Source organism: Acomys russatus, chromosome 10 (genome assembly GCF_903995435.1).
Source record: "Acomys russatus chromosome 10, mAcoRus1.1, whole genome shotgun sequence".
In the NCBI taxonomy this organism is placed as follows: domain Eukaryota; kingdom Metazoa; phylum Chordata; class Mammalia; order Rodentia; family Muridae; genus Acomys; species Acomys russatus.
In genome coordinates, this window is record NC_067146.1 from 23,286,068 (window position 1) to 23,297,186 (window position 11,119).

The following is an 11,119-nucleotide window of genomic DNA, read 5'->3' on the forward strand; positions in this document are numbered from 1 at the left end:
TGGTTCAGTTATTTCAGAGTTGGGTTCATTGTACAATGCTGAAACTTCTAAGGAACTCCTGCATCAAAATTCATGTTACTGATAGTTCACTCTGATGCCATCCAAAATTTAAATACTCATGAAATACATAAAATGTAATTTCCATCAAGTTTCCAGAACATTCTCTTTTTGCTAAGCAGATATGAATGCTAGCCATTTTCTTTGATTCTGGGAAATTATGTACTGTATGCTTTTGTAAATGAGTACATACTATCTAACCATACACCTTCTGAAAGCCTGGAAGCTATTTGAGAAAATAGGTAAGTGACAGCTTCCTTTCCTACTTCGCTTTGAATTGTTCACACTGAAAGGTGGTGGGGTTTTTGCCTTTTGTGCAGGAAAGGGATATAACGTTAAGACACCTTCTGACCATGAAGAAAGATGAGCTCACAAAGGTTAGTATCACTTATAAAATGCCAGATATAATCTTTGATGTTTTAAACTTACACATTCTTTTGTTTTATATTTTAAAAATCCTAGGACTTTGTAGACTGATATTTTGTTGGTTATTGGTTAGAAACAACAGTGATTTCCCATTTGTAAATCATTCCCCAGTATTAAATTGCTTAAGAACATGTAAAGGGCTTCCTGCGATCATTTATATAGCTCAGCTAGAAATGCTATTTGTTTGCAGGTGGGAGGTTGATTTGTTAAAAGAGGCTACTTTGAAGTAAAAGGTAACTTTTAATGTGGGAATATGCTGTGTCTTCCAAATTATCACCAATTGTGTTCTCATCTATTGACATTAATATTCAAAAAATAGGTGTGGGGAGTTTTCGAGGAACTTTGGTAAGGAGGATTTCTGTAGTAATGATTTTGCTGTATGAACACTTTGGATACTTGAAATCTCTATTATGCTATTATTACTAAAATCCAAAGTAATGTACTACCTAACTAAATCCAGGAAAGAAGTTAACTTTAACATTGAAGGTGAAATACAGGTAAAGAAATTCATCCTCATTTATCACTAATAACACCCTCAACAACATTTTGGAGGAAAGGCGATTTGTCATGTGTTTTATAATGATAATATTTTAAATGCTAATTAATAATATCACTTTGGAATCTATCACAGTTATAATTTTATATGGCAAAAAAAATGACTATAGTCAACTATACGCTGAAACCATTTAATGATGTAACTTTGTCAAGATACAAGCAAACAATATATTTAAGTGTATTATTTTCCAATAGTTGTCTGTTTTACAAGATATAAATTCATCTAGAAAATGGCATTAGTGGTCTTGAATATGAAATTATTCAAGTGTGACTATCTTACTGAACCTTTAAATTATTTCTCCTTAGAATGGAATTACCAGTAAAGATCAGCAGAAGATTCTGGCTGCTCTTAAGGAACTGGAAGTAGAAGAGATAAATTTTGGAGAGTTAACTGAAGTGACTAAGTTGGAAATCAGGTAAAAATATCAGTTTACATTAATTTTACTTACAACCAAGAAGTCTTTTTTAGTCTAGTGCCTGAGTACTTGATTTAATGCCACTGTTTCCCCCAAGAAAATGGGTTTTTAGATACACAGTAGTCCAAACCAGATGCACTTTATAAAGTTAATATTTAGAAAATTATTTTAAAGATGCAAGACAGTACATCTTGTTAATTTGCATAGAAACAATTTGTATGTCTTTTTTCATTGTATCTTGCTAAATTGCATACTGCAAGTTTTTTTTTTCCAGCATAGTTCTCATTCTCTTTAAATCATGGTACATGTCAAACTCCAAAGTATAGAGCTGAGATCATGCTCCAGTTGGTAAAGTGCTTGCCATGCAAATGTGAGGCCCTGATTTCAGTCGGTAAATCTCAAACAAGCCAGTACTAGGCAGACAGAGGCAGACAGAGACAGACAGATCCTTGGGGCTCTCTTGCGTAGCCTGCTCAGTGAGTCTCAGGCCAGCAGCACACCCTGTCTTAAGAGAACAAGATGGACTGTACCTAAGGAACTGATGCTGCCCCCTGGCTTTATATGAAGAGCGTGTACATGCACGCACACAAAGGAGAAAAGAAAAATTGGTAATATTTTCACAACAGCTACAAAGAAAGCATTTCCCTTAAGTTCATCTTCATTTCAGCCTTACTATGTGAGGCTTGCATCTAAGTTATGAGAGGTATTACTCTAAGCTTCTCTTTGTGCTTTATCTAGTCTTGGTGTTGGAGTGACTGCATTACTAAATGATTAGGGAATTATCGTTCACGTCTGTTTTCTGGACAAGGAAACTTGTGGAGACTAGTGTTGATTTGTCTTTAAACATTTATGTAGATTTCCCCACTAAAATGATTTGCCTGGGGTTATTTTAGGGTATGTTTTTCATCACAACTGTATCTTCTTTAGTAGTTAGGAAACTATTAAAGCTGTAGCTATTTTACTTAGGCTTCATTTTTGTAATTGCTGATTTTCAAGGTCTTGTCCCATTCCTAAGTGGTCGAATTCACAAGCCTCCAGAGTTGGTGCTGTTCCCTGCTATCCTTTGATAACTGTGCGCTCTATTATAATATATCTTTGCATTACCATTATTGATGTTTCCCATGTTTGTCTCTTATCAGCCTTGCTAGAGATTAATTTTTAGATAGCCACTCCTTTTAACCTAATGTTCCCTTTGTGTTTTCATGGGAATAGGGTTTATGCGTGTCAAGTGTATAAGTGGGAGCAGAGGACAACTTATGGGAATTGGGTTTCTCTATCCCTATGTAGGCTCTAGAGTTTGAACTCAGGTCATCAGGCTTGGTGCCCAGGGCTGTACCAGCTTGGAGAACCTTTTTGTTTCATTACAATTTTTAGTTTCGTTGGTTTCTGCTGTTATCTTTATTGTTTCCTCCCTTCTGCCTGCTTTGAATTTCTTTTTATGTGTTAATGTGGTAGGAGTCAAATATTTCTCCTTCCCTACGTCCTTCCCTCCCTTTCTTTTTGTGACAGGACCCTCTTCTGTGACCTAGAGTGGCCTTCCACACTCAGTCTTCCTGCCCTCGCTTCCCAGTGGCAGACAGCAGGTGCAGGCCACCTGGCCACATGCCTTTTTGCTATCTAAGCATATGCCATTTGCAGTTTCTTCCAAATGTGGTGTGATTGAATGCCACAAAATTTTAATACATTAAATGGTCATTTTCATAGATTTTCTGTATATAGTTTTTCCTTCAAGGCTCCTTCTTTATTCACATATTATTTAAAGATATGTCCCTTGATTTATGTGTGTTTAGAAACTTTCCTTTTGATTTCTAGTTTGGTTCAGCTCAGTAACTGAGCAATAGCTACAAAGGATAGGTAGAATTTAAACATAGACTAGAAAGCCTGAAAGACTTTTGTCTTTTAAATTATATGATTGACTAGTTAGTTCATTTTTTAAATATTTTGATGTCAATATTACCATATTTAAAAATAAACACATGTACCATGAGAAGAATACTTACAAATGACACATTGGCATCACTTACGTAGTTTTCTAAGTTTCACCATATAACTATGGTTCAAAGAAATTTCTGTGTTGTTTAGAACTTTGCAAGAAACTATCTGTATGATCCTTATTTCTCAGAGCCTGTTACAGAGCCCACATTATAAATACTCTTTTCCCATTGCTTTGCCTACATGTAAAAGAAAGGACTTAAGCATTTGGTATTATCCTTTCTAGATAATATCATAGCTCCTAATATTTAAGTGCATTAAATATATATCAGTGGTGATGTTTTTAAATCAGCAATTCTTAAATATCTCTTGTTTCATCATTGTTTCTATGAAGTACTATCCCAGATTCTAGGTGACTAACTTACATATTAGAATTGCCAATGCTACTTATATTTATAATGGCAGCATTGCCTGTATGAATGTATTTGTGGACTTTAATAGACCTAAAGAGTGTAGAATCATGAATGGCTCACTTATTAAAACTGCTGAATTTTTTAAAAAATAAAAATGTCAGGCACATATTCCAGGAATTTGGCCTTGTTATTAAATCACAGACTGTGTTTATATGATTGTAAAGACAAGGTTTTGCTTCCCATTTGTTCAAAGTCATCCTTTAAAAAAGAAATTAGTCATTAAGTCATAAGAAAACTAACAGCAAGAAAAGTAGAATTGATTGATTGTAATCTCCTGATAATTTTATTTCAACAATTAAACCACTGATTTATTTTAAGATACTTTTTGTGCGTGTCAAATTTCTAAAATAATATGTTACAAGAATGCAATGCACATATATTGTTTACTTTTTATGCCTTGGCATGTTTGTAAAATTTAAATTTTAAACTTAAGTGTTGCTTTTGAACAAACTAATCAACAGTCATCAGTTTCTCCTTCAGCATTTTCTTTGAGCTCTAAGCTACCTAAAATCCACTTGAGTGCGTCAAAAGCATCTCAGAACTTAAGCCCTTCAAGAAACTTCCCCATCTCAGCTCTCCTTTTTTCATGTATCCTTTCTCTGTGAGCTTCAGACTCATAGTTTTAATACTGCTGCCACCTTGGTTTGTGCTCACATTCATGCTACAAGGAAACATTAATCTTGTTAGATACGAGTGAATATAAAATACAGCTTTTCTTATTGATATTCACTCACTGGCTCTGAATTGTATCAAGTCTCTTGAGTCTACGATATTGGGATAAATATGGTTGTAAGACTTAGACTTTCCACTGTTCACTAATTATTACCACCTGCTCATCTCATGTTGTTGAAGCTATACCATAATTTAGCTAACTCAAATGTCATACTTTTGCTAGACAGAATATGGGATATTTTATATAGTCTCTTTCTGTCCTTCTGAGAGTCTTATCTCAAGTCTAGAGAGTTGGCAGTATCTGGCTTGAGATTGGGCTTTTCCCAGAGTAGAAAGCTCTCTACATGTGCATACTGAGTCCAAACTCAGGTCATCCCACTCAAGGATCTGTGCTCTTCATGTGGCTGCCGTATTTTCTGTTCATCTTCTGCTCTGCTCATCACCCATCCTCAAATTTAGTTCCTTGCTCAATGGTACACTCTTCTAATAAAATGAAAAAATAAAAATGGGATTACTTAAATTTTATGTGCATTCTCTTTCTTTTTTCCTGGTTTTCCTTCCATTTCTATGTTACTTTAATCCACAACCAGTCACCAAGTAATATTGACACCAAGTTTTTACTTGCTCCCTGCTTGAACTCCTTTAGTTCCCTTACATTATGAAAAATACAAAATCCTTTCAGAGTTAAGTTACGTTCAGCCTATTGCTGCTACTTCCTTGTGATTTTACTTTAGCTATGCCTTAACTGGTCCTCTACTTTTATACTTTCATAACTACCAAATCTTTCTGTCCAGAGCTTCTTCCCTTCCTTATCTAGATGGGAAAAGTATTATTTGGCTCCAAGTTTAATCCAAGTATAATTTCTATCAACTGTTTCTAATTCCTTATTCCTACAGTAGTGTATAGTACTAAATTAATGGTCTGTGAGTTTCAGATAGTTCACCTGTGAACAGGTGTGAGCCACTGCAGACTCTGATGGGGAAAAACAAATAAATCATATAAAAATCATCACACAGTATCCTCCATGATTGGCATGCAAATATTGGTTCTTTAATCTTCCTTCTTTGTATATATCTCCAAATAACAATTACGTGTCTATATCTCATCTTGGAATTTAAGATTCTTCGAGCAGAGGCTTTGACTCAGTGGCAGAGCTTATCTGGCAAGCGCAAAGTCCAGGGTTCAATTTTCATACCACAAAAACTATGTAATAAATAGGAAGTGGTAAAGGAATTCGGCATTTGTGAGACTGGAGACCTGGTCTTCTTTATACTTAATGCATATTTTAGTTCCAAATATATATTAGATAGTCAATAATTTTTTAAAAATCTCTTTAGTTTTCTAGGCAGATTGGTAGACTGAAGTAAGTTACTTTTAACTGGTTCCTATTTGCTTCCTTTCTGTAGTGGTGATGAGTTCCTCAACTTCCTTTTGAAATTAAATAAGCAGTGTGGCCATCTAATCACAGCTGTGCAAAATATCATTTCCGAGTTACCCGTAAATTCTCACAAGGTATTTAAGCAAGAGTCGTTCCGTGAAGTGTGAGTGTTGAAGGGCAGGCTGTGGTAACTTACTGGGCAGTTCTGATCTGGTGAATTTCTATCGGTTGGTCAGCATGCGTTCCAAAGGGGTACATTTTTAAATATTCTCTTCTACACCTGGTTTGTCATAGAACCTTGAGCTCTCTTGGCCTCAAGCACAGGGGGAAGAAGGCAAGCTAAAATCTAAACCTGTCTCTGTATTAAACTTGCCATTTTTTGTTAATGACAATTTAATTGATGAAAATGAAAACTGTTAGAATCGAAGTGAAAGATGAAACAAAACAGCATGTTCAATGCTATTTAAAAATTATATTGACATATAATTTTTCTAAATTAAGGAAATTTTAAACAGATACTGACTTACAAAAATAGACTATTTGAACTTTTCTTTTGCCTGTTTGTCTGTAATATAGACTTTAAAATGAAAAACACTAAACAGCTTTGTTTTTCTCCGGTTAATGTGTAATACTAATCCAAGAGTCATGTCATTTTAAAAATTTTGAAAAAGTATTTATTTACCACAAATACTACTAATATCAATTTCTATATATAAATATATATTTAGGAAACTTATACAGTAAACTGATTCAACTGTTTATATAAAATTACTGACTTGCTTTTGTTGCCAGGATTTATTGTAAACAAAAAGAGCCAATTATATAATTTAATCTTTTAAAGTGTTGGATAATCAAAAAAAAATAAAGTGTCAGATAATCTTTTTTCATATAAATAGTGAAAGGCTATTTCCAGTTTCAGTGTAGCTCTTGGAAATCTCAACAGATAGTACTGGAGTGGGCTTCTCCCAGAAACTTTACCTCTGTGTGTGAAGAACTGGTCAGTAATGTTAAGGATCTGAATGAAGAGGTCTGCAAGCTGAAGGAGTTAATTCAGAAGGTATGCACTTAACATTAACACTGCTGGAAACCGGGGAAGCCTTTCACAGCAAGATGTTAGGAAGTAAAGCAGTTTTAACAAAGGCAGCCAGTAGGACACAGAGAAACCGTAAAAGGACAGGTTCTCAAGAGAGAGGTAGATAGAACAGGCAGGCATTGCTGGGCATGGGAGAAGAACATGTGCTCCTCATGCATCTTAGCAAGAAAACACCAACCCAATGATGGTCTTTCTAGAGTTCACTAAGCCTCGCCTGTGGGACACTGCCTGCCCAACCCCTATCAAAGCAGGTAGGCAAGACAGCCAAGAACCATAAAATGGTTGTACCTTTTGGTAAGCGTTTATTGCAAAACTGTATATACCACAAGTGTCTTATACTAGGCAGACAATTCAATAATTAAGGTATGTTTATTTCATATACTGTACACTTAGGGGCTTAGAGTATAGTTCGGAGGTAGAGTGTTTGCTTAGCACATGCCAAGTTCTTAGTTCAATCCTCAGCACTGAAAATAGAAAACATAATATGAAACTAATGGAAAATGATTGAAAATATTTATTCATTTGTTAAAGATGGAAATATATTATTATTTATTTATAGCTGTATAAATGCAGTATTTCTATTGGCCCAACTCCATATCATCTTTTATAATTAAATGTTTTTAGGATGTGGACTTTTTTTTATTGTGCCTTATATTTATATAGGAGCAGCATATGTTTGGATTTAAAGGCACGTTCTTTTTTCTTTTTAAAAAAAAATGTCTATACTAAGATGCAGGCTAATAAAATAGCAGCCTTTATAGACGCTAGAAAATAAAGGGGGAGAAACACTGAGTTTCCTAAAAGCTCACTTCTGAATTCCTGTTGATTCGATAAGTAAATTGAATGTCTGAACAACTTTTGTGACACATCCGGTTTTTCAGTTTCAACCAAAATTCCTTTTTAATATATTTACCAACATTTTATTAAAATAATTTAAGAGCAAACTTTATGTTCAAGGTAATTTGTCATCTTCCTTAAAAATAAATTTAACCAACAAAAGTCTTTTCAGCTCAGAACAAAGTTGTAAAGCAAATTCTATAATAGTGGAATCAGACTGCTTTAAGTGGGAAATAAGTAATACATCTCAGCTTCTGAAGTAAGTCAGCTCCTTTCAGATAGAAGAGGGGTCTTAAGAGTGTGCTCTAGCTGGCATTCACTCTCTGCAGATGCTGGGAATCTGCATCCAGCCAGAGCAAGCCTCAACTTGCTGAGGGCACAGAAGTTAAAACCACTCATCCTCACTTCCTCCATCACAGCTGGAATGGAAGGAGAGTGGAATTCATTTTACTCAGCAGGATATTCTTGAGAATCCAAGGAAAAGCACAAAGCTTTGTGTATAGAAATTTCCTTGAAAGCATCACTTTAAATGTAGGAAATCCCTAAAAGCATATTTGTGGCAGAAGTGGCTACTGATTTGATTTTTCAAGCTAACAGCTGATGTAGACGGGACAGCGAGATGCAGTTAGAGAAAGAAGCAGAGTATACTATGTCAGACAAAATTAAACATTGTCTTAGAACTGACTGAACCTAACGTGTGATATGATTAGGTATCGTAATATTTAATTTAGTAATATATACCTTGAAAAGAACCTTCATCTTTTTTTTTTCACTACCTGGATAATCTTTTCTCTGTGACATTTCTTTACCTAGAATTCAAGTTTTCTATGTAAAAACTACCCTGGAAATACGCTGATTGCCTATAACAATGACAGGCATGGTTCTTTAGTCAGAAAAGTCTTAATTTTTGAGCTAGTAAATGGACTGAATTTTCTAATTTAGTCTTACATGAACAGTTCTTGTAATGAGATTTTACTCAGAAAATCAGGAAGGCTTCCTTGGGGGAATATGGCATCATGCTTGTTAAGGTTTTGATAGTTTAAAGTTTACTAATGGGAACTTTTGCACAGAAGTGTACAAGTTATCACAGATAAGTGTACTGAGGTAACAGAGAGGGTAGGAGAGGGCAAGGCTAGCCTTTAACACCACATCATTCTCTTTCACCCTGACACACTGACACACTTGTCAGAGAGGGTCATTGCTTAGTGAAGGAATGACTGCCTCAGGGTTCAGTAAATGGAGCATCAGTGTCAAAAAAGAACCTGTTGCTGAATGAAGCCATTTGGAAGGTAAACCAAGATTACAGTCTTAATGAGATTGGCATCAGAATCCATTTTTTTCTACTATAAATTTGAAATTAATTTTGCAGACTTTTAAAATTAAATATTTACACTGTAGGATTTCAAAGGCATTATTCCTACTGTTGTTGGAAATATTTCTCTCGTCATTCCGGCACAGGGTGTTTCTAGTAAATATCACTCTATGAGTGTGTCCAGCTTTCTTTATCTTTTCAAGATCTCCTGCTTTCTGCTTACCCTCTGTCTCCTGACCTCCTCCAGCAGCTCTCTCTCACCTCGTCCTCCCCACCCCCACTCCTGCCAACACAGACACACACACTGCTGGGAGGCTTCTTCACAAAGAGTGTCTCTGTGGGAGTTCAGAAGCCAGAAGCCGTGTAGGCCATGAACTCCCATTGCTAAGAGTTGCTGGGTGTGCCACTTACACTCTTAGACATATTTGTTCCTGCAGTTACAATGCACTATCTTCTGAGTTTTGCTAAACTTCTGTTGTAGACTTGCTATAAGAATGGCTCAGTCTTTTATGGGATACTAATTGAATTTAATACAAAAGGAGATAAATCCCAGTTCTTATTCCTTGTAGATAAAATAGAAACTTTAATTTGACATGAAAGGAACTTTGTCTCGGGACATTTTTTTTTAAATACCATTTTTAAATGTTATCATCTATTGACGGACAAAAGTGTGCCAGGGTAGGTTCCCCTAGTTACGTATATGTGTGTATACACACACACACACACACACACACACACACACACACACACACACACACGGGGCATCTTCTAGTTACACACATACATATGCATTTCAAACTAAGTCTTTGCACTAACCAACTTGAATGCCAAAAAAAGATTTTGAAAATTATTCTGCTGGCCTTAAGATATTTAGGAATTGCGTAATTATGACAGCCAAGCCTTGCTCCTATAACAGTGGCCTAAAAGTTTAGATTTGTATGCCATGAAAAATCTGCAACAAACATGCTAACCAAGTCTTCAAATAATTTAAGTTTTCTTTTGGTTAATCCTATAGACTTAGAGCTTTGAAATAAATTCTTAGTACCGTCCAGAAAAAAAAATGTTATCATCTATAAAATTATTTCTTATTAATGTAAAAGTAATAATCATCTATGAAAGATACTAGTGAAAGACATATATATTCACTTTAAATCTGTCATGAGGTATTCAGTTTCCTCCATCTAAATCTTGTGAGTTAATATGGATTTTATTTTCAAAACAAATGTTTTTACTTTCAATATGTTGTCTACTAACTCCTGTTTTCCTCACTAAAAATTAGATGCAGAATGAGCGGGAAAATGATCCAACTCATATCCCATTAGTGGAGGAAGTGTCTACGTGGAAGAGTCGGGTTTTGAAGAGGTCGGCAGTTACAGTGTGTGGATTTGGGCTGCTGCTTTTCATCTGCAAGCTAACTTTCCAGAACAAATAACTAACATTTATTACGTTATGTATGCACATCTTACTGAGAATGTCCTAGCATTGCTTTTAATCATTTGTGGTACAGCATTGCTTTATTTCCTTGCCCTTATGCCATAGGAAAAATTATGATAACATAGAGTTTTTCTTTAAAGGTGACTTCAGTTTGAATTACAGTTTATTACATTTTTATGTTAATTTCAATCAAGAAATAAATTATGGATAACTCTTTCATTTAAACCTGACTAAATCACATGCAAAATAAACGTTTGGTATTCTTTACATTCAGACAAAGTGTGCTCATTTGTCATAAAAACCCTTAGAGTATTTGTGAAGAGCTCATAAATTGATATTCCTTTTAGGCCTATTTCCTTTCATTATTATATAATAAGGATCATCTTACTGGGTTTTTATTTATATGATTTTGCTTAGAAAATTATTAATTATTAATTGTGAAAGTGTCAAAGAGCATGGACCCTGTTGCCTGCTGTTAAATAACTTGCCCTTGGGCAGGCTGCCTCACCAGGACACATGGGGAAGAGGATGCAC

The 11,119-nt window shown here is 35.0% G+C and overlaps 1 protein-coding gene across 3 annotated transcripts in view; it reads left to right on the forward strand.

The window, feature by feature from the left end:
* The window catches only part of Asz1 (ankyrin repeat, SAM and basic leucine zipper domain containing 1), a 45,148-nt gene extending 34,311 nt beyond the window's left edge, over window positions 1-10,837 (forward strand). For 2 of the 3 annotated variants that reach the window (XM_051151884.1, XM_051151886.1), the window contains 5 exons: window positions 378-434; window positions 1,345-1,454; window positions 5,938-6,043; window positions 6,853-6,966; window positions 10,431-10,837. In XM_051151884.1, the coding sequence (XP_051007841.1) occupies window positions 378-434; window positions 1,345-1,454; window positions 5,938-6,043; window positions 6,853-6,966; window positions 10,431-10,583 (540 nt within the window). In that variant the 3' untranslated portion in view covers window positions 10,584-10,837. Of the gene's footprint in view, window positions 1-377; window positions 435-1,344; window positions 1,455-5,937; window positions 6,058-6,852; window positions 6,967-10,430 lie in introns of all 3 variants that reach the window. The other variant, XM_051151885.1, reaches the window with a different exon arrangement.
* Window positions 10,838-11,119: the final 282 nt, after the last annotated feature.